The 22,484-nt window shown below is 49.5% G+C and overlaps 1 protein-coding gene across 5 annotated transcripts in view; it reads right to left on the reverse strand.

Annotated features, from left to right (window-relative positions):
- Positions 1-22,484, reverse strand: part of LOC143015753 (unconventional myosin-IXAb-like) — an 82,930-nt gene that overhangs the window by 3,394 nt on the left and 57,052 nt on the right. For 3 of the 5 annotated variants that reach the window (XM_076169820.1, XM_076169812.1, XM_076169845.1), the window contains exons 9-40: positions 21,186-21,302; positions 19,942-20,076; positions 16,040-16,161; positions 14,735-14,876; positions 13,448-13,643; positions 12,278-12,397; positions 11,335-11,410; positions 11,041-11,184; positions 10,740-10,779; positions 10,522-10,644; positions 10,293-10,373; positions 10,088-10,198; positions 9,875-9,997; positions 9,642-9,791; positions 8,162-8,472; positions 6,819-8,030; positions 6,641-6,734; positions 6,055-6,255; positions 5,320-5,417; positions 5,086-5,189; positions 4,669-4,916; positions 4,471-4,587; positions 4,045-4,233; positions 3,900-3,947; positions 3,667-3,778; positions 3,088-3,149; positions 2,815-3,007; positions 2,554-2,682; positions 2,354-2,459; positions 2,038-2,169; positions 1,829-1,952; positions 38-276 (exon numbers count right to left, since the gene is read on the reverse strand). In XM_076169820.1, the coding sequence (XP_076025935.1) occupies positions 38-276; positions 1,829-1,952; positions 2,038-2,169; positions 2,354-2,459; positions 2,554-2,682; positions 2,815-3,007; positions 3,088-3,149; positions 3,667-3,778; positions 3,900-3,947; positions 4,045-4,233; positions 4,471-4,587; positions 4,669-4,916; positions 5,086-5,189; positions 5,320-5,417; positions 6,055-6,255; positions 6,641-6,734; positions 6,819-8,030; positions 8,162-8,472; positions 9,642-9,791; positions 9,875-9,997; positions 10,088-10,198; positions 10,293-10,373; positions 10,522-10,644; positions 10,740-10,779; positions 11,041-11,184; positions 11,335-11,410; positions 12,278-12,397; positions 13,448-13,643; positions 14,735-14,876; positions 16,040-16,161; positions 19,942-20,076; positions 21,186-21,302 (5,399 nt within the window). The remainder of the gene's footprint in view (positions 1-37; positions 277-1,828; positions 1,953-2,037; positions 2,170-2,353; positions 2,460-2,553; positions 2,683-2,814; positions 3,008-3,087; positions 3,150-3,666; positions 3,779-3,899; positions 3,948-4,044; positions 4,234-4,470; positions 4,588-4,668; positions 4,917-5,085; positions 5,190-5,319; positions 5,418-6,054; positions 6,256-6,640; positions 6,735-6,818; positions 8,031-8,161; positions 8,473-9,641; positions 9,792-9,874; positions 9,998-10,087; positions 10,199-10,292; positions 10,374-10,521; positions 10,645-10,739; positions 10,780-11,040; positions 11,185-11,334; positions 11,411-12,277; positions 12,398-13,447; positions 13,644-14,734; positions 14,877-16,039; positions 16,162-19,941; positions 20,077-21,185; positions 21,303-22,484) is intronic. The other 2 variants (XM_076169829.1, XM_076169837.1) reach the window with 2 other exon arrangements.

Here is a 22,484-nt window from a genome sequence, read left to right on the forward strand (position 1 = left end):
CCGGCCTGATCTGTGATCAAACTGAGAGACAACATACTTCTCTTTCTGCAGGCTCTCGATCTGCTCGGTGAGGATTCGCTCCTCCTGCTGCATGGCCAACTGCTGCTGGTCGCTGAGCCCCGCCTCTGCCTGATCCTCGCTGCCGCTAACTCCTCCGCCTCCTACTCCTCCGCTGCCTTCTTCTGCGCTCTCGCCATCCACTATGGAGGGAACCCTGGGGCTGAGAGGCGGCGAGGGAGTGTGGATGCTGTCGCTCCGCTGCACACGGCTTTTACCCTGAGGACAGAGAGAGAGAGAGAGAAAGAGAGAGAGAGAGAGAGAGAGAGAGAGAGAGAGAGAGAGAGAGAGAGAGAGAGAGAGAGCAGTGTTAGTAAATGAAGGTGTGTCGATACATCAGTCAGTCTGCTTGTGGCAGTGTGAGGAAGATGGTTTGATGTTTTAACCACAAATTGATCAAAGAAAGACGCGTCGGCCACAACACTCCTAAGTCACTTCACACAAACACACACACTCAAATACACCATCTTCTACACAAAGGTTCACAGTTACCTTCAGTTTAGCCGTGTTAGGCTGCGTGTTAGTGAGTCGTCAAGCAAAAACACAAAGCAAAGGTTGGTCAGTGAGGTGTTGTGTCGCTCTTTGACCTTTGCTCGCCACATCAACACTGACGCAAAGCTCAACCACAGGAGCTACACTGGTGCCGGATCGTGACTTAGTGGAAGAACTTCCGTTTGTTGGACAGGATCTGTACCGACGGCTTAATAGCACAGTTAGCAAATCTCACAGGAAACCTCAGCTGCTGCAACCAATGAGTCGCAACCACAGCATGGATACACTGATGTTTATATGTGTTTACTCCCATATAGAGAGAATATAGAGATGTACTGCATGTATGTAAGCATTCAAAGTAATTGGATTGATTTGTTTAAGCTTTATAACCTGGTAGCCTAACATGGCCGCCCTCTCCTTGGTTGCATTTGCCTTTGGTCCAAAAATGGTAACAATGTCAACAAGTCAACACAAACACGACGTCAGCACAGCTCACACACGCACAGACGTCCACACGTGACTGAACACGGACTAGGACAGACAGCATGAGGGGGCGGAGCTAGTAGACCAGACGGTACTAACGGACAGACAGACTGGACAGGACAGGCTTAGAGGAGGTGGGCGGGGCACATGGAGGAGGAGGGGCATACATACCGGGGTGGCAGTGCGGGTTATGCTCATAAATCTAACAGCGATTAGTACAGGTTTCTGGAAGGGAGGGAGGAGGGAAGGATAGATCAGGGTTAGGGAGAAGGAGAAGGAATCGTAGCTGGTTTGGCATTTTGGGTCAAAAGCAGATAACTATAGATCAAATCTAAAGTTGCCTGACCACATATCAGACTGGCATTGTGATCGGATCTCAGTCATAAGTATCCACGGCTTGTAAACGCCTCCCTGCCTCACCTTCATCACCTTCATCAGCCCCCTCGCCCTAAACGGGGACCTGACCTGACGCCTGACGCCAGTCCCAGCTTTGAGGTGTTTGCTTATTGAATGAATGGATGATGGAGGGATGATAGCATTACACGGCATCCAGATAACAAGGATGCGTAGCGATGCAACGTGTACATGCGGGTCCCGTTATCGGATCTCGGTATGTGAATCATGTATCCAGATATCATGAAGGGATTTGCCGTAACACACAGAAGAACAAACGGAACGCGACGCTTCTGCAGGTAGCACCCAATCCTGATGTCTGTAGCTTCACCATGTCTCGTTAAGTGAGGCACCCCTGCCCCCTAGAGGCACCCAGAGGCTATGACAGCACCTGAAGTCTTACCATGGACTTCCTGATGTGGCTCAGCCTGCTCTTGGCTTTGCTCTCTGCAAACTCCAGGCTGCTGATGTCCTTAATTCGAGCCTTGTATTTGCTCATCTGCTCATTGATGATCAGCTCCACACACCTATGGGGGAGAGAGAGACATTTACAATAGGTAAGCTTTGTCTAAAAGTAAAGTAAAGAGTAGATCTGTGAGCTGGCGGACGTACGCGGTGGTCTTGCTGATGTCTTGGACGCTCTGCAGAGGGTCGATGGTGTCGGGGCAGCGGAGGATGCAGGGAGCGAACACTATGGCCAGGGCGTTGGCTGACATCCTGTTGGTTTCCTCTTGCAGGGCAATCCTGCAATACGCAATACATAACCCTGTTAGTCCTGCTGATAATCCTGAGAAGAATCACATCCACTCCCCTCAACCAGAGAGTAGAGTGCTGGTGTGAGCATCAACGGGGAAACCAGGAACAGAAACAGAATACAGACGTTCCCTCAAAGCCTCATCCTGGGCACTGCTGTTATTCCATCACTGACCTGACCAAATGGAAGATGAGCCGCTCCAGCGTTCCCAGGTGCGTCCTGCTCAGCTGGTCGATCACTGAATACACTCCCCGGATCACCTCCCGCTTGTCTGGTTGTCCTGAACGCACATACACCCAAACCGCAGTTGGTTTAAGTCAGTCACATGATCATTAAGAGTAAAATGATGCTGCTGAAGTTGTTGATGTGCTCACCCATGGCCCTGAGGAACTCCTCATACAGCTCAAAGGTCATGAGAGGGCTGGGCAGGTCACGGAGCCACTGCTTGAGCACACTGGCGATGACATGAATGTTGTAGTCATCCAGGTTGACGCTGTTCACATCTGGAACAGGAAGACACATTTAGGATGCATCAGTAGCATCAAGAGGAAGTGGAACATTACAGCAGAAATGTATTATACAGATGTGAAACTGGAAAATCCTGTTTCTATCTGGGTAAAGAGCGTCGGCCTCACCTGTGTCCAGCCCCTGACGGAGTTCTTTGATCTTATTAGTGGAGCCTGACTTCCTGTAGATCCCCTCTGTGTACAGGCCGTGCATCTCAATGTAGTTGATGAGTTTCTCCACCATGTGGGGCACGGTGCGCTCCTCGCTGGTCAGACGGGAGAGCTCCACTCCAAACTGCCTGGACGACAGCTCCGGATCGTACTGAGCGCAAACACAACGTTCAAATCATCGACAAAATCAATGAGAACCATTCAGATAACAGAGAGGAAGTGGCTGCTCACCTTCTTACTGCACTTGGTGGTCATCTTAGAGCAGCACTTCCTGTGGCAGGCGTAGCGACAAACTACACAGAGCAGAACAAAACAATCAGACCGGTCACATTCCTATAAACGCAGCGGTGAGAGAGGCCCCGCCCCTAAACGGCGAGCTGCAGGCGTGCTACTCTGATGATCTCATGCGCCGCCATCACAAAGTGGCGATGGAACCTTTAACTGGATAGAAGGCAGATTTATAGAGGGAATGGGAGGTTTAATCTGATTTCTCGGACTCTCACAGAGACAGCGTGTGTGTTTGTGTCCGTATGTGTGTGTGTGTGTGAAGAGAGAGGGGGGTGTAATGTGCTGTGAGAGTAAGTGAGTTAGGAGAACATTAGGAACTGGTAGAGTGTGTGTGTGTGTGTGTGTGTGTGTGTGGGTGTGGTGGTCATGGAGCACTTTTGGACATCTGCTCATACTTTTATATCGGCTCATTGGGGGTCAATATAAATCCAAGCGACTGTCCTTAAATGACCTTCAAGGCCCTCAAACTCAGACTCCTTCACAGTTCACTCCTGTGTATGTGTTCGTGTGTTTGCTCCTCACGTTTGCAGACGCAGGCTCGGTCCATCATCCAGATGAGCGAGGAGCAGAACTCGCAGTACGTGGGGATGCTGTACTGGGTGGACTTGAAGATGTGGCCGTTGTGTTCCTCCACCTGCAGGGGGCAGCAGAGACACAGCAGAGACACAGCTCAGCTCAGCTCAGCTCAGCTCAGCTCAGCTCAGCTCAGCTCAGCTCAGACAGTTACATCATTCCTTACAAAATGTCCAACTCACAATGTCAGTTTCCTTTTTCCGTGATTTCTTGCGCTCACGTTTTGGTGCCTGAGGAGCAAAGTGTGGTTTAATAACAGAAGACGTTTTATTGCTTTATGTCACGGTTTGACCAAGAGGAGGAGGTGTCTGTGTGTGTGCGTGTTACCTTGCCGATGGTTCCCTCCATGGGCTTGAACTCCGTCATGAACTCGTCCAGGAAGACCTTGAAGGTGTTGACCCACACCTTGACGGGCGACTCGCTCCAGTCCCTCTGCTCCAGACGCATGGTCTTCTCCAGGATGTGTTCAAACAGAGCGTACAGATCCTTATAACGGATACTTTTACTGTCGTCCATCTGGTGGTGAAGGGAGGGGAGAGTCAGTCACTATACAGTTCCATTGAATTCAGAATATTGAGGTGATTTAGTTTATTTGAATCGTCTTAGGTGGGGCTGGGTTTTTGAGCCAAACTTTCCAGAAAACAACAAAATTCCAGAAAATTCCAATAATCAAAGGAAAATATGGGAACCATTTCAGTGTACTTTTCTGAGCCCAATGAAAACAAACAATGTGGAAAGAAGAGGCGGACGTACAGCCAGAGCAGTGGAGTAAGAGTTGAAGATGTTGATCCTGAACTCCTTCAGTGCTTTCTTGAAGACGACGTCCACCATGGTGTCCTTCTTTCCGTCCTCGGACTCCAGGTCAGCAATCTGGAGGGACAAAGGCTTTTCAGACAAACAGCTCAGCTAGCGTGGAAACGTGTATGTGTGTGTGCAGGTCCGCCGCCTGACCTTCTTCATGAGGAAGTCATTCATGCTGCGGTAGTCGTGGGCCGAGGTGAGGATGTGTAATGCGTCGTTCTGCCACTGGGCGGGTTCCAGAGTGATGCTGCTGATCTTGAGGCTGCGGCGCCTCCTCATCTTTGGAGACAGATCCTTGTTCTCCTTGCTCTCCCTGAGGCCGTGCGGAGGAGGAGGAGCTGCTGCTGCTGCTGCTGCCGTCTCTGCTGGGTCTGGACTGTGAGGAGGAGATGGACCTTCTGGGAGGAGAAAGATGAAGATAAAGGAGGAGTTGATGGGAGGTGGATGAGAGGAGGTAAATCAGAAACAAAGGTTTAATAAGATCATCTGGTGAACATGCACTGTATATGTGTGTGTGTGTGTGTGTGTGTGCGCCTGCGCGTGTGTGTGTGTCTCATCACGTGTTACCCTGTGTGTCTCCTGATTCACTCCTGCTGCTCTGCTTCTCTCTGGATAGTTTTTTATCACTGTGTTTCGTCTTGCTCCAGAAACGCATCTTCCCTCTCATCCTGCTGAATCACACACACACACACACACACACACACACACACAAAGTTAAAATTGAACACACTCACAACTTGTCACTCCGCTTAGAAATGCATCCACACATCACACTGTAAATAAATTTGAATGAACATCTACCTTCCATCGTGACTGGACGTCTTTCTGAGGACCTCCACTTTGCCCAGGTCTCCTGATGACATCGTCTTATGGATTTTCTTCTGGTCTTTGTGTGAGGGCTGCAGAGCACAAAGCCACAAATGTAAGAAATGACAAAACAGAAGGTGTGTTTGGGTTCAGCCCGTAGTGAGAATCTAACAACTACACACATCTATCTACTAATCTGAAGAGCTCGAAGGAAACAGTTCACACTATGGTGAACGTGTGTGTGAGGGCCGTCATGCTCGTCGTGTTAGAAAAGGAGACTGAAGGGGTTAGAGGAGTTACTGTGCTCGTGTTGGCGGCCCCAGCATGCATCAGTGTCGCTGTGCAGAGCCACACGGCGCTCGTAGTCATGCTGCCAGGCTGTCAGGACAGGGTGGTTGTCAAGGAGATCAAATGCAAGTCAATCTGATTTTGGACAAAGACGTCAATCAAAGAGTAAATCCGCTGTGTTGTTACAGGAGAAATAACAACAGCAGACATTTTCTGGCTGTGGTCGCTGATTGAAGCTCAGTGATCAACAAGGTGACGTGCAAACAGACGGGCCAGTCTCTCTTTAGTAGAGCAGGTGAGTAAAACATAACACTCATACAGGGTTAGAGGGGTGTTAAGAGGCTCCTCCTGCAGGCGCTTTGGCCACGCCCACCTTTAGAGAGGATGGGGCGGGGAGGGGCAAAGTGCAGAGGACCTCCAGAGAGCAGGGAGGGACTTTACCATCTCTGAGTCACTGTGGCAGTCAGCCTCAGGGTGGGCACACGGGGGGGTCAGGGAGTGGGGCAGCGTGCGGGAGTGGGCGGGGATGTAGTATTCGTCGTCGTCGTCCGACTGGGTCGCCACTTCAGCGTTACAGCGGGTGAGGAAGTCGGAGCGAGTCCGGGACATTCTGGGTTTCTTTTTGGGGCCTGGACGACCCACCTGCTCCCAGGCAACCACAGGGACATCACATCATATATCTGTGTGTGTGTGTGTATGTGTGTGTGTGCTGACTGACATGAGGCTCTAGACTTTCTGTTAACATCTTCCTTTTGTTCTGTGGGATATGAAACATTTTTCTACTTACGACAGACAACAGAACACAAAATCACCCTCAGACTTTGTAAGGATCAGATGTCCTGTATGAGGTGTAATGTAAGGAGGTAATGTGAGTGTGTGTGTATTGTGTCTCTAACCTTAGCTCCAGCCTCAACCCTCACCCACTTTATTAGGTGGGAAGAAAAGTTCCCGCAGAAGCTGTCAATCAACTCAAACTGAGCAACAAATATTACAATAGATCCCATTATTATTAAGAAGGTTGTCCTACCTCTCTGCTTCTGGACCCAGCAGCTCTGGAGCTGGTGCTGTCGTCTCTGTGCATGGCCAGAGATCTTTCCTGGTTCACCAAATCCTTGTCAGACCTGCAGCGGGATCATGTGATCAGTACATGAACATGAAGAATGATGTGACACACTGAGCAGCACTGTGATCCTTCAGGCACTCACTTAGAGAATGGCAGCTTCCGTCTGGGGGGAGAGAACACGGCGCTGGACGGCTTCTCCAGCATGTTCACAATAACAGTCTGTGCTGAGCTCTTCTTCTGGGCTTTTGGCGGTTTGGTCTCCAGGACTGGACTGGGAGCTTCCTGTGCAGGCGCTGCCACTTTCCTCTCCTGCTGGCTGGGTTTTGGCTGCATGATAATCTGGATGTCCACCTCAGAGGAGCAGATCCCAGGGGGTTCTGGAGCCGCTCCCTGGCTGACTGAAGGGGGGACCTTAGAGGACGGGTCTACAGCAGGTGTGTCTCTGGTCGGTGGAGTATCAATGGTGTGAGGCTGCTGAGTCTCTGATCCCACCTCCAAGCCTGCGATGTGAGTGATTTGGGGACCTGATGGTGCTAAGCTTGTTTCTGAAGCTCTCTCGAGGGTCTTGGCTGCCAGCAGCTCTCCCTCCTCCACTGGACTCTCTTTCTGCATACTGATCAGCACGACCACCGGCCTCCGAGACGCAGACTCCCGTCTCTCTTTATACGGTTTGCTGGGGCTTTCAAATTTTGGTTCATGTACAGGACTTTGGTCAGAGGCAATATAAAATGTGGCTCTTGGGGCGTGTGCCTTGATGGGCGACTCCATCATGGGCTTTTCATTGTAGTTTGAATCTCTCAGCCTCTCCAGCACCGGCTGAACGTCAGGCTGAGATGTTCCCGAGCTGGTGTGCTCTTGGGAAACTGGAGGTGCAAGTGACTGGGAACACTCGGTGTCCATGTCTTCCACGCTGAGCAGTTCAAAGCTCCCATGACTAGCCGGGGATCCCTTGGGTGAGTGTCTGTGAAGGTCCTCCAGCTGACAGGTGCCACTGTGTGGGACAGGGTCTTCTATCACAGGACCCTCCACACTGCTGGTTCGGACCTTCAGCAGCTCCAAGCTGAACTGGGCCTGCTCCAGCTCTCTCATCCGCCTGCTCTCCCTTTTGGACCGGGTCTTTAGACTCATCTCGTCTATGCTCCTGCTTTGCTCCGAGTCCTCCTCCCTTTCCATCTCTGCTACTGCCTTAGAACCTTCAGCAGCTTCTATGGAGATATCCTGAATGTGATCTTCATGTCCTGTTGTGTCCTCTACTACTGTCGGACCCAGCAGGATCTCGGTGTTCTCCATTTCTGCCAGCTCTGTCTTCTGTCCACTGACTTGTCTTTCATGCTGCTCCTTCAGTTCTCTGAACCTGAAGACATCAAAAATAAAGCAGAATATGTTTGAGACACCAACATCACTCAAAGCTGGAGGACCATCAGCAGCAGCTTCCACTCACCCATCCACCACACTCTTACTGGTGCTACACACTCTTCCACTCACCTGAGTCGAGCCAGGTGTCCCCGTCCCACCACCTGCAGTTCCACCACCGCCCTGTAGGTCCGACAGTACTGGTTCCTCTCCTTGTATCCTCTCCAGGCCGTTTGAATCGTCACAGCTGCGTGAGTCCTGCGGTGACGGCAGCTTCTCCAGCCGCGCTGTATAATCACAGCAGACTCACGCGCCTGCAGGAACCTTCGGCGTTCCCTGTAGCTCCTCCAGGCCGCCTGGAGACATGCGGCCGCCTCCTCCTCCTCCTCACCGGGATCCACTGTGAAGTCTGACAGCTTGACCAGGCAGCAGCGCCACCATCGCTGTGGGAACGGGAACAGAGAGGGTTTGAAGGTGGAGGTAACAAGAGATTCCAGTTTCAGCTGAGTGGGATTGTGGACCCCGTTGCCAGTTGTTGGATGAACGCAGCCAGCATGTTTTTGTACCTGGAATATACTAAATCCAGTCAAAGCTTGGCCTTATTTATTATATATTTTAAGATTAAGTTGCATAACAAAAACCTAAGAGGCTGAGAGAATCCCTTTTTCCCATCATCCTGCCTCTAGCTGGGCCGCACTGACCCGATTAGCTGGTTTGTTAAGGGTTTATTTAATGGAAAGCCTCAGTGTGCCGTGACGATGTCATCCGAGTGTTTTATCTGGCAGACATCCCCGACATGTTTGCATTCTGATAAGCTCCCATGCAGTCATAGTTCAGCTTTGACACAAGCTACTGAAAAATGTCACAACGTTGGAAGAAGCAGAGGATTCATCTGAACTGTTAGATTCCTGCTCACATTCCTCCTGCCGTTTATTTATTGAAAGAAATATTAGACTGCAAAAATGTTGGAATGTTGAGTCAAAGCTGAACACTTTGACGCAGCAGCTGACAGTTTGTATAATCATGCTTGGACTCCATTCTTCTTCTTCTGCTAAACGTCCCCGCTGCTCCCCTGGCTCCCGCTCAGCCCTCCGCAGGTTCAGATGGCACTCAGTTTATTTTCCTTCATCCTGATAAAGATTTGGACAGTTCACCTCCACAGGCTCGTCCAGGAAAAACATTCCTGACTGTGGCCTGAACCTGATCTCCTCTCTACCTCTGTCTCTCAAACAATAACAACGGCCTGTAGTGCAACTCCAGATCTGTTAGACTGCTTGTTGAAACATCTGATATAAACATCACAGAGCAAATTAAAGCCCTTTGTAATATTATATATGAATGCCTGAATGTCATCAAGACAGATCTTCAATAGTTTCGTCAACCATTAATCATCCGTTGTTCATTAAAGGTGCCATGGTACCAACATGTTTCTAAGGGTATAAAGTGGATCATCTCTCATCCAGACATTATTTGGCAAACACTCAACTGTTAAGAAGATCTGTGGTTTCTATTTTCTCTACATGCACAGACAGTTCATGGATCAAAGCTTTCAACAGACGAGCCAAGACGACGACAGTGGGACATTAGTGATGATGGCCGTTCTTCATCTCACCTGGATGACTTGGGCGGCTTGCCTGGAGTTGATAAAGTGCTTCCTCTCTCTGACGGCCCTGAAGCGACGCTGCAGCGCCACAATCCGCCGCAGCACCTCCTGGTGGAGGAGGGTCTGAAGGCGCTGTCGCTCCGCCTCCCGCAGGAACACCTGAAGGCCACACCAGAGTGAGTTCAGACAGTGTGAGTGATTTGTGATGGTTTTATAAATGAAGGGATCTCCAGGCTTCTCACCATGGTGTTGCCCACTTGATACCCGGCAGGCGGCAGGTGGATCAGGCGGAAGAACTCTCTGATGCCTGACTTGGTTGGACTTGTGCGTTGCGGTAACAACACGTGGAACTGACGCACAAAGTCCTGGAACAACATGTGTATGTGTGTGTGTTAATGCTATAAAAGCTGACTTTGACGATGATCTGTTGTAAGGTGGTAGGGGGAGGGGCTTACCTTGAACGTGTACTTGATGCTGTAGCCTGATTGGCGGATCCGGACGGTTTCAAGCATACCAGTGTACCTGAGCTGTCTGAGCACCAGGCTGTCATTGAAACGTAAAGGGAGCTGTGTGTGTGTGTGAGAAAGAGAGAGCGAGAGAGGGTCAAGTCTGGTTTCAGTGAGTAGTTCGGGTTAGATGACCACATTAACCCTTTCTTACCTTCTCAGCGTTGGAACGAATACACTTGACAAAGTACGGCTCAGACTGATCGAGTGTTTCCATCAGCTTAGTGAGAGACGCCTGCACACAGAAACACACACACACACACACACACATGAATGACTCCTACATAAGACATTCGGTTTATATGTTCACTTTCCAACCCCCGGTGCGTGAATGTTATTGTAATTCCCTAAGCCTGGCAGCAGGGGGAGACAGCGGCACAGACCTGGAACTGGGCGCTGATGCTGGGCGGCTTCTTCTTCTTGTGCAGGTGAAGCAGCGACTTGGTGATGCGATCGTGCAGCGTCACGCTACTCAGGTGACGCAGAGACTTCACGTCCAGCAAGTGCTGCATGCCACAAATCAATCATATACGTATGAATCAAAGCATGTGTGTGTGTGTGTGTGTAATAGTTGATCTGTTTGTGAGTATTAGTGTGTTACCTTAGGGAGAGCCAGTTTGCTTTTGATGGTTCTGTTTCTCCTAAAGATGAGAAGTGAAACAGGAAATAAGTTAAATAAATAATTATTTAACCAATATGACAATAGATCACATTATCATTATGAAGGTTAAGCAAGAAAACGAGCTCAGTGAGAAAACAGATCAATACAGAATTCTTTGCAATTTAAGGGCACAAATGACTAAATTGAGGGAACAAATCACAATTTTTCCTACTTGACATTGTTTTGTTAGGTGTGTGTGTGTGTGTGTGAGTGTGTGTGCATGCATGTGTGTGTCACTCACAGCAGGATGCCTTGAGCTCTCTCAAGGAGTTTGCTGTTGGTTGAATTGAGGAAGATCCCCTCCTCTTCCAGGGCCGGGCTTCCTGTTGAGGTCAGGCGACCCGACCTGGAGCTCCGGCCATTACAGCCGATGCCGTAGCCGTCCCTGTGGCAAGGGAGGGAGGGAGGGAGGGAGGGAGGGAAGGAAGGAGGAAGGAGATGATGCAAAAAAGCACATTGGTGGTTTGTTAACACGCCCACACTCTCAGATCTGGCAGAATACAGCAGCACGTCACTCCTGTAGCTCAGAACTCACCAGCTGGCCCTCTCGTTCATGGCGTTGGTGCCTTGAAGATCTGACAGAGGAGTTCGGGGATTCTTCCTTGTGATACCTGGATGGACGAGCGACACACAGCAGATTACAGCTCACTGGGTTATCAGCCTCTTTCTCTTCTGCAGGACTCGCCTTACTTTAGTTTGGACTTGTTGTGGTTGATGTTTGTGAGAGTCTGATTTTAGAAGAGAGAGCCCTATAATGCGTGGAATGAAATGGTGTGACTGTGAGGCAAACCCCGGGAGAATCCAGGTTGTAAATTCATTTGGTGCTATCAGCTGTGAAATGGCCGATAAAGGACGTCAGGAGAATCTGAGGGAATGATTCCATCCTGCAGGGCCTGGCTGGGGCCAATTCATTTGTGTGCTCGCTCATGCATGAGGAGAAGCTGGAGGTGAGAGCAGCGCTCACAACGACCCACAGGCCGGATTCCTAACGTGTTATTAACAGCTGGAATGAAATCAATGTATCAAGGCTGGAAATCACACAGCCAGGATTTTCTATTTGCAGCTCAGGATGGATTTATCTGTGTTGGGTGGAGCTCAGTAAAGAGCTGCTGGTGCAATTTCCACTCCAGATTGCCCCCATTTTACTGGCATTTATGAAGTTGAATCCATTATCAAACCAATTTCCAAGCAGCATCTTCCTATTGTTACTCATTCCATAGAGAGCCAAACAGAACGTTTTAGTTTCAGACTAAAACTATGATCAGCTGTGGTCATAATGTGGAGCACAGTGGTTCTGAATTCTTCTTCTTTTTAAATAAGACAGAATTTCCTATAATGCAGTCAATAAATAAATACAAAACAGAAACAAAGTGAGTCGATCTGCAGTCTGTGTTTCCGCAGAATCAGCAGTTCTTACAGTGTGTGTGTGTTTGTTGGAAGAAGCTCATTGTTGAACCCAGGAGACTGTAAACACTTACTGTACTTCTCCTCTTTGCATCTTTGCAGGATCTCCAGGCTCCTCTGGTGAACCGGGTGGTGGAGGAAGCTGAAGCTGTCCACCGTCTTAACAACGGCGCAGGGGACCGCCGCGTCGCTGCCTGCCAACAGAAAAAGAGGGGGAGAAGACGTGAGGAACGATACGGATGGGAGACACGGCATGATGAAGAGTGATAAAGAGGAGAAGCAGAGGGAGGTGAAGACGTCAAGAGCAGAAGATAGGAGCAGGAACGAAAAGGAGAGCGAGGCCACGATCTATCTAACAACACTCCACCCAGTGTGCGATAATAAACTCATCTTCCTCCTCCTCCTCCTTATCACCAACAGCAGCACGACTCCTGATGAAAACTCTTCACCTGCCAACCTGTTGTTGTTGGCTCGGTTGAAACATGATCCCGACTCTCACAGAAACATAGAGCTGCAATAAATATGGTCTGTATGTGTGTGTGTGTGTGTGTGTGTGTGTGTGTGTGTGTGTGTGTGTGTGACGTGCTAAATGATGAACTTGTGCTCATTTAATAGCAAAAGAATCCTTATCCTTTTATACTCCTGTGAAGAAGGAGAAGATAGTTTGTGTGTCTGTTTTACTGTAGAAGAGAGGAAAAACGTGTGTGTGTGTGTTTGTGTGTGTGTGTGTGTGTACTGAAGCTCAGACTGTGTAAAGATGATGTCACCTCCATATGTTGTGTTATGTAGCACATATGAAACATCTTGCACTTGTTAGGACCGTACGTGTGTGTGCATACATTTACATGTTCGTGTGTTTGTACTGAAGCTCAGCTAGAAGCAAGCACACGTCATCTCTGCTGCTCTGTTTGTGTTTAGATGCATGTGTGTGTGTGTGTGTGTGTGTGTGTGTGAGGCTCTTACAGGGACATTCAGCGTATTGAGTTTTCCCTTCACTACATCTCTGAGGACAAACTCCCCGTAATCCAGAACATCTGCATGAAAATACTTTCAAATTGTGTGTCATAAAATAAGATCTTTCCATTTTCCATTTCCTGCAGCAGCACTTTGTCTAATAAAGGCCAAAGCTGTGCAGTTAAAGCAGTTAAAAGAGGATCTGTGACGCCACCTACTGAAACTCAACCTTCAATAACATGTTTTTATCATAGAGCTGCGTATTGTAGATCTGTCGGCCCATTCCTCACCCGTTTTCTTGTCCGTGTGTCTGCGTCCGGCCTCCCTGAAAGCCACCAGGGCCCTGAAGTAGGCGCGCAGCACGGCCCAGCGGAAGGTCGCCACGGGGTCGATGCCCATCAGACCGCAGATGAAGGCGTTCTTGCTGCTCTTCAACAGGGCCACGATGTCGGGGCGCATGTGGTCCGTGTTCTTCTCCCTGAAGTCCTGGATGAGGGAGAAACAGAGACGTGGCTCATGAACATGTCTGATTCTATATCCTCCATCTCAAACCAGAACACGTTAGTAAGGGAAACAGGAAGATGTGTGTAACAAATACATCATGAGACCAAACAGCAAAGAAATGCATCACAACACAAGTCTTTGTGTTGGTGGTTCAATGGTGGAGAAATCAGTTTGACAAAGGGACAGAGACACAGAGGACACAACTCATGGGTCACCTTTCCACATCCATAACCAACTGTTATGGATTTACATTAAGTACTGTCGAAAAAAACAATACGTGCCCTCCCCCTCCCCTCCCCCCCTCGAGCACATGTGCTTCTTATCAAAACGCAGCTGGGACGCGAACAGACAATTAGATTACGGGCCGAAGAAAAGTAGGTCAATGGAACAACAAGTGGGCCTGCAGCAGAGACCTGAGGAGTGTGTGACGAGAAGAGAACACAAGTTAGGACTCAGTTTTACCTGCAACCCAGAAGCAACAGGGCCAGGCGGACTGAGGAGGATCCAGAGCAGAGCTGCAGAGCCGCAGAGCCACAGAGGGACGCGGCCGGCTTAAGTTATATTCAATAAGCACTAAATCCACAAATTTGTCGTTGACTGATGTGAAATCTAATTCCTGGCCGTGTTGTCAGGAGGGAAGATGATGGATGCGTCTGCGCTCTGAGCCCAGATCCAGCCGCTCTGCGCTCTGAGCCCAGATCCAGCCGCTCTGCGCTCTGAGCCCAGATCCAGCCGCTCTGCGTCTCACAGCAGGTAAAAACAGATAGAGAGACAGCAGAGCGGGCCTCCGTCCAGACTGAGGTTTGCCTCCGTCAAGCTACGTGACTCCTGGTTGGCTCGTCAGCTAATGGGTGTGTGTGTGTGTGTGTGTGTGTGTGTGTGTGTGTGTGTGTGTGTGTTTGGTCTTTCCCCTGCAGCTGTTTTTTGGGGGGTTTTACAGTTTCAGGTCTCTGCTCTGGATGAAGCTATTTGGTCTTTACATGGATAAACCGTAGTGATGAACCCTCTTACACGTGATGAGTCCATACACACACACACACCACGTATCAAACCTCTCCAGCTTCCCGTCTCACCTTGACTCCGTACTTGACTTTGCCGGCGTAGTGTCGGATGATGAAGGCCGGCTCCATGACAGCGGGGAACTCGATGTAGGTGTTTCCTTCATGCTGACGCTTGAACTTGTCCAGCAAGGTCTGATTGGAGGCCTGAGGGAAACTGGGACGAGAAGAAGGGTTCTATTAGAGCAAAGCAGGCGTGTGTGTGTGTGTGTGTACGTGGACAACGGAAATATGCTTTGTGTTCTTGTCTTTCTCCACTGTCTTGCTCAAGGGCACCCTGATTGAGTTTAGGTGAAATGGAGAGGGTCCCTAATTCAATTCCCCAGAACCCTGAGGGATTCAAACCCACCGCTCACATGAGCAACACTGGCTCACACTGAAGCAGAGTTTGGGGCTCCTGCTCGTTAGCACTCTGTTAGAACAACAACCTGTCAGGCGGTCAGACGGATCTCACTGTGGGAGGCTCCACACCATGGAAGAAGGCTTAACAGACACGGTGGTGCCGTCACTGTAGACCCCCCTCCACAAACTGAGCCCCCCTACCCCCCGCTGACACCTAATCCACTTTCCAAGAGGCCCTGAGGTCCGGGGAGCTTCTGACTGTGAATGATGAGATCTCTAAGCCTCTTCCTCTCCTCCAAATCACTTAGGGCCGAGCTGCTTCCCCTTCCCGTGGCAGCAGGAATCCCGAGGGAGATCCTGCTCCGTAGAGGTCCCACTTCACGTGTAACGCTCGGTGCACACACACACAGAGGCACACACACACACACACACACACCATTACACCCATTCCAGACGTTATTACATCCAGATGCATCAGCTACACTAAGTGGCAAGTGAGACGACAGCTAACATGGATAAATGTGTGTGTGTGTGTGTGTGTGTGTGTGTGTGTGTGTGCTGCCTGGTGCGTCTCTATGTGAGACACAGACGCAGCGATTGGACCCACAGGAGGAGCTGCAGAGATGTTGGTTTAGGAATTAGCAGGTCTTTATCTTTATGGCTTTATTATGAGCGATGGGAGTCTCTGTCTTGGTATCAATCAGGCTGATGAGGTGAAAGTCGACACACAGGGAGCCGTTTGTCTCTGCGGTTCATCTGCTGGGAGCACGATGTGTGCTCACTGCGCCGGGTGATCCAGAGGTCATCTCAACAACTAACACACACTCGCCGGCAGAATACAGAAACACATCCATCCTTTCCTTTCCTACGATGTGGTTTGCTCTAAATTCTAACATGTGCCTGCATCGTTTAGTAAATAAATAAACACATCATGACATCATTATTAAGGAGAGGTTGAACCACAGGGGGCGTACGTACTTGCACTCCTCATCCAGCAGGTGGAACAGTGCTGTGGGCTTCTTGCTGATGAGGTTGATGCAGCCGCTGTTGTCGATGTACTCGATGGTGTGCCAGGTGATGCCCTCCGCCCTGTACTCCTCCTGCAGGACACACACACACACACACACACACACTCAGGCTCAGGGGACAGACGGACTGCATTACAACGACTTGGAGACAAAACGTAAAAAGCAATAAAGAGAAGATGACACCATGCTGTCACAGGTGTAGAGATTATAACCAGTTGTGTTGTAATCTGTGAGAGCGGTTTGGGTAGATGCCTTGCTCAAGAGCCCTTTTACAGTTATAAGAGGAAGTCATTTCCTCACGCTGTCACATGTGCTTTGTGGTCAGTCAGTAAACCAGATGGTCTTAAAACCCCTGAAGGGAAGCCAAGGTTGTGGGTTAGGATCCCTTCAAAGAGGGGCCAGAATCAGAAGGGTGCATGAATTATGATGCAATCTGCCGAGTGTGTGCAGTGATAAACATCCCGGTCCCAGGCTGCTCTGTACGTGTGTGTGACTTCGCTCATATAAGCGACACGTCAGCGTCTCTGTCAGTCACGACCCACGAGCCTCGGAAACCTGGAATGCCGCACACGTGTCGTCTTTCTCTCACTCACACGTTGGAGCAGATTAAGCAAAATAAAAACAGAGCCGTAGAAAAATAAAAACCTTGCATGCAGATGCTTTTGTTTTCATCATCTCAGTGTCATAACAGATTTGATTAGAAACACACACACACACACACACACACACACACACACACACACACACACACACACACACACACACACACACACACACACACACACACACACACACACACACACACACACAGCGGTGACTCAGGATTCAAACATGCAGGAGGTTTGAAGAACGTACAACCAGCGACTCTCATCCTGGTTCCTAAAGGCCGGAGGTGCAGGTTCTCAAACCCCGCCCCCTCCTCCCTCCCCCTGTTACCATCTGACCCCTGACCTCTCTCACCAATGGCTACTGTGTGCCCGACATGTTTTATTGATCGCTTCCCTTTTGCAAACCCCCCCCTGCTGGCTCGTAAACCTCCAGGTTGTGGGTTTGAGAACATTGTCGGGTTTTGTCTTCTGCCTGCTTGTTTACGTGTCAGTTTCACCCCCAAGACAACAAGTGAGTTCAATTAAAGAGGCGATCTGCTCCATGTGAAAGCTCTCAGCGCTGCACAGAGCAAAGAGAGCTGCGGAGAATAGAGCTTCCAAGAAATGGGGGAGAGGACAGGTTGTGTGGCTCTGCTGCCGTTTGAAGTCGCCTTAATTTAGGAGCCGACACTTAATCTGAACTAAGAGCAAGATGGAAATTATAAGACGCTCTGAGGATTTTGACGCATTTACGAGCAAAATGCATTTCTTGGCCTCGATTTGGATGCTTAATTGAGGACAGACGTGACGAAGACGAAGAAGACTTCATCGTTTTATTCGTCCTCTGCGTTTATGATCCATGAGGTTAGACGAGTGAATGTGACGCTCTTGAGTCAGATGGGTAATGGGAGCAGAGAGCCAGAGAGTTCTCCTCTGGTTGATGAAGGTTGGTCAGGATCTGCGTCTGTCTGCTGTCCATTAGTCAACGCCGCATCTGTTCTCTGCTCGCCGCGTAATCCAGTACAGAGCCGGAGCGGCCTGAACTGTGCTTGGCCCGCCGCCCCGGCGTGGAGGTCAAAGGGGTCGCGTCTGTGTGTTTTCATTGAAGAAGACTGGAGTGGCGGTACAGAAAAGGGAGCTGGAACAGACTGCCGTGGTTTAGAAAGCAAATAGAGGGGAGGAGATGTGGAGACAGATAAGAAGGCAGAAGAAGAAGAAGATGAAGAAGAAGGCCTCGCTATCTTGTCTTGATCGTTCTTTGCTTTGGTCGTCCGGCTGGAAGAGAAAGAGAGAGAGAGGAAGAGGAGCACAGCTGGGACCCGTATGACTCACGGAATGATGTCAGTACGCGAGCTGGAACGCCAAGATCGGAATAAAAGGGCGGAGAGCTCGGAAAGTCTGCAGCAAAAGAAAAGATTTGTGAAAAAGACAAGAGGACTTTCACGATCTGTGAATAATCTGCTGCTGCAAATCAACAGGGATCTGGTGTCTCGGAGAGGGAGAGGGATGAAGAAGCTCCATCACACTCCTCAGCAGGTCAGGGGATTTGAGTTCTCCACAGTGTGTCGGTGTGTGTGAGACCTGATGGGTTTCACCTGATCCCCTGTTTGTTTTCACACTTTGATAAAACGTTCTCACACCCAAAACACAGCGAGCAGCTATCGCCATGGGAACTCAAGAGCCCTCAAGTGCTATTAGCTTTGGCTGCTGTTCCAAAGGTAAACACACACACACACACACACTGCTGATAAGACCACCTGATTGGCTGGAGGGGAGGTGAAGAAGACCCCTCCTCCCCCAAAGAGACTGACAGATGCCTCCCAACTCACCTTTCACTCATAGGAAAGGAAACACTGATGGAATTACAAACAAAGTTTCCCCCGCGGGCCAGAAAGGTTTTGGATGCAGCGTTTCATCCCAACACCCTTCATCATCTTCATCACTGATACTGGCTGACTGAAGCCGCCTTTCACTGAGGGATTCCTGCTTTCTTAGTTTAATACTATGCAGCTCTCTGTTATGCGGAATTCTGATTGGTCCAGCATTCCTGCCACAGTGAAGTCTGACTCGGTTGATTCAAGCCAGGAAGGTTTCTCAATCTGTCAGCGGTGCCTCAGAGTGGGCCGGACAGACGAGGTGCAGAGTTCTGTCTCTCCCTATGACGTCAAAGTGAGAACCGCACCGCTTTATTCAAATAAACACAAATCAGTTCAGATCTGGCAACCCTGGACTGAAGACCCCCCTCCTCCCCTCGGCGGGGGTTTGGACCCCCAGTGATTAAAGGATAATAAACCTGAACTCCACTGAAACAACATGAGGCAAAGTCCTGCGAGGGGCCGAGCGTCCCAGCAGCACTTTGACACTTATTAGTGGATCATAACACAGGAAGTGGACAATTAAAGCCAATCTGAGATACAAGGAGAGAGACGGGTATATCATGAATGATCGACAGCGCAGAAAAGAATAGATGAAAACGACAAAGAATCTAATCATTCGTCCGTAAGGATCAGAATCTGGCGGTTGAGGAATTTAATACCTTTTCCAGGACGAGCATCAACTTCCCCCCGCAGCAGGAAGACACAGTGTTTAAGCTGAATTTACGTCTACGCTGGCAGAACCCGTTTGTTAGCACGCTACATCCTGCTGCGCCTGTGTGTGTGTGTGTGTGTGTGTGTGTGTGTGTGTGTGTGTGTTCTTTAGAGCCTGGAGGCTAACTGTCATACAGATAACAGGACCATTACTGCAGCCGGAGCGGCACTGACTGATCTTCATCCAGAGTGACGGGACGTTACTGCGCTCCTTTACTGACACTCTGCTTCCATCTTTTCTTCTTCTTCTCCCCCCTACAGCTTACGGCGACGGCGCCCACCTGCTAAGTCGCCCACTGCGGCCAATCAAGGGCCAGCGATGAGACCAGAGTGGACAGGTACCCCCGCACAGTCCCTGTCTTTCCCTCTTCCTTTCTCTTCCCCCTCGCTTGTTCGCTCGATATAAAATGGAAAATCTTAACACATTAATGTTAAACGTTAAGTGGTTTGGCGGTCGGCATCTTGAAATGTAGGAGCATAATGAATACATCACAAATCTGGACGGGATCAGAGGTTCAGTAACAGAGCTTCAGACAGGAAGAGCAGGAGGAAAAGAGAGGAGGTATAATTGCCGCCAGACCAATACTGGGTCTCTGAGGTCAGTATTGATTTATTATTGGAGGAGAGGAAGAGGAGAGGAGGAGGAGGAAGAGGAGGAGAAAGAGGAGGAGGCTCACCTGTTCCAGTTTGAAGATGTGTTGGTTGAAGTAGTGCTGGAGTCGTTCGTTGGCAAAGTTGATGCAGAACTGCTCGAAGCTGTTGTTCTCGTAGTCCTCGAAGCCAAAGATGTCCAGGACTCCTATGGACAGAATCTGAGGGAGAGACAGACGATCACAACATGGAGTTTGCTGCTTCCTCACTTAATTCACAGCTGCTTCTGTCGCCACCGTCCAGGATTCTGAATAATGGTCTTAAACCCTCGTGCTTTATTCCTCTCTGATATCTGAACCATGGATCCTGCAATATTTCATGCTGATATTCAGTATGTACTCGGGCGTGACCCCGCTGACCTCTGCTGACCTCTGGGTATGAGAAGCTTCCATCTCATCTCATGACCTTGTAACCATCGTTACTCAAAGGAGCCCTTTAATTAGAAAATGGACTATAAAACATCTTTTCAATTTAATTTAATTGGATTCAGTGGTGAGTCTTGGTCCCTAGGGGGCGGTGTTGAGTGTTCTACTGTATATACATACAAACACACAGGCAGAGTGTTAGAGGTCATCAGTACACAAGAACAATAAACCACAGCACACGCACACACACACATGGTGATGATGGTGAGGATGAGGTCAGTGCCAAGGGAAGCACATTAGAGCGCACTCACACACACACACACACACACACGTGCAATGGGAGTACCATGGGGGGGGAAACCTGATGCCATCTTGCATCAGGTTCATGGTGCACACCCACACACTCACACCCACACACACACACACATAGTGAGAAAGTGCAGAACGATCTGTGTTTTTAGAGGCCCACTGGGTAAAGGATGCCAGCTGCCACTACTGCAACACATACTGTATGCCCACACACACACACACACATACACACACAATTTCATCATTTTATCTCACTCCCCTCCTCTGGGATCATAAAGAGGCCAGAGTGCAGTGAATCAGGCCTCCACTGACAGGCAGACAGGCAGACAGGCAGACAGACGTGACAGACAGCAGACAGCAGCGTTTGATAGCATGAGTGAGACAGATGAGGAGGATGATGATGATGATGATGATGACGATGAGGACAGATGGACAGAACACAGACTGATGGACAGCAAAGGGAAGAGAAGCAGGCAAATATTTCAGCTTCATTACGAGGTTGATCTTCCTTGTTTGTGTGTGTGTGTGTGTGTGTGTGTGTGTGTGTGTTTTTGATTGACAGAGAGAGAGGGAGGAGTGTGAGTGTGTGTTCCTACCTTGGAATTATCCTCCAGGTCCTTGTTGTTGAGCAGGGCGTGGTTGGTCCTAAACACGATCCAGTCAAACAGAGCGCTGTACAGTGACTTGGCCATGGAGTCCCTCACTGTGCCCGCCTACACACACACACACACACACACACACGCACACACACAGTTTTCTCCATCAAAACCACATGCATTTCCTAATGTGGAGCAGCAGCCAGCAGTGTCAAAGTGCCCTGGCACACACAGAGTAACACCCCTGTGCTGCCTTCACAGTAGGGGGTCACATTTGCTGTGGTTGCCCACACGTGCTGGACGAAGACGCGGGGAACCCTTGAGCAACACGTCCCACATTTCATCCCTTTGTGTGAGCACATTCTTCTCCTTCCACGGGGGCAAAGCGTTTGACGAGGAGGTGGCGTGAAAGCGAGCCAACGTCAGTAAGAGGAACCCAAAAACATCAGCGGCTACATTCAGGCTCCATCTTCCTCCTCTGAAGCGTCTGAACGTGTGTGAAGCGTGCCGAGGCGAGGATGTAATGGACGTCAGGGGAGGGGCCTAGTCACTGATCAGGAGGGAAGGAAAGTAGCTGGAAGGCACAGAGACGGACGCTGCGGCAAAGAATCAATGATCCGGTTTGAACCTGCCTGAGGGTCCATAACAATAAATAAATGTTCCTGATATGAAGGCAGCCAGCAGGACTTTGTAATTAGAGTCTCTCAGCGTGTTAAAGTGTGCGAGCGCTCGTGCAGCCGCTTTGTTTCTCTTTTTGCTGGGCGCGCTGCAGGAATACTGTAGGCTGTTTTCAGTTGGGAGCCAGAGCTTTAACCACCTCCAGACCTGCAGATCACTATTTGGACACCTCGTCGATCCATAAAAACACTAAACTGCCAAAGAAAAAAGGCCATTAATACGCTTCGACAACAACGCTCTCCCCTTACACGGTGATGAGAAGCACGCTAAGCTAACATAAGCAGAGTAAAATGGAGGCTTGGAGGGAAGAACATGTTCTTTGGCAGACGGAGGTGTTATGATTGAAATGAGGACAAACAGAATTCAGCGCCGAATCGCCCAACGACTCCTGTTTAAGTTACAAATCTTCACGCTAAAGACCTCAAAATAGATGAAGATTATGGAGCCCAGAGAGTGTGAGAGCCACGGTTTGGATCCACGGCTCTGGGATCTAAGCTCGCCTGATTAAAAACAAAATACTGAGCCAAAGAAATAAACGCTGGACTCAAATATTAACAAGAGGGAAAATGAGAGATTTATGACTTCAATGATGATCCTGGGTGCTGAAGGAGCCGATATGTT

The sequence above is a fragment of the Genypterus blacodes genome, unplaced genomic scaffold (assembly GCF_046128005.1).
Source record: "Genypterus blacodes isolate CSIRO-AG114 ecotype Tasmania unplaced genomic scaffold, CSIRO-AGI_Gbla_v1 ptg000015l_1, whole genome shotgun sequence".
Taxonomy (NCBI): domain Eukaryota; kingdom Metazoa; phylum Chordata; class Actinopteri; order Ophidiiformes; family Ophidiidae; genus Genypterus; species Genypterus blacodes.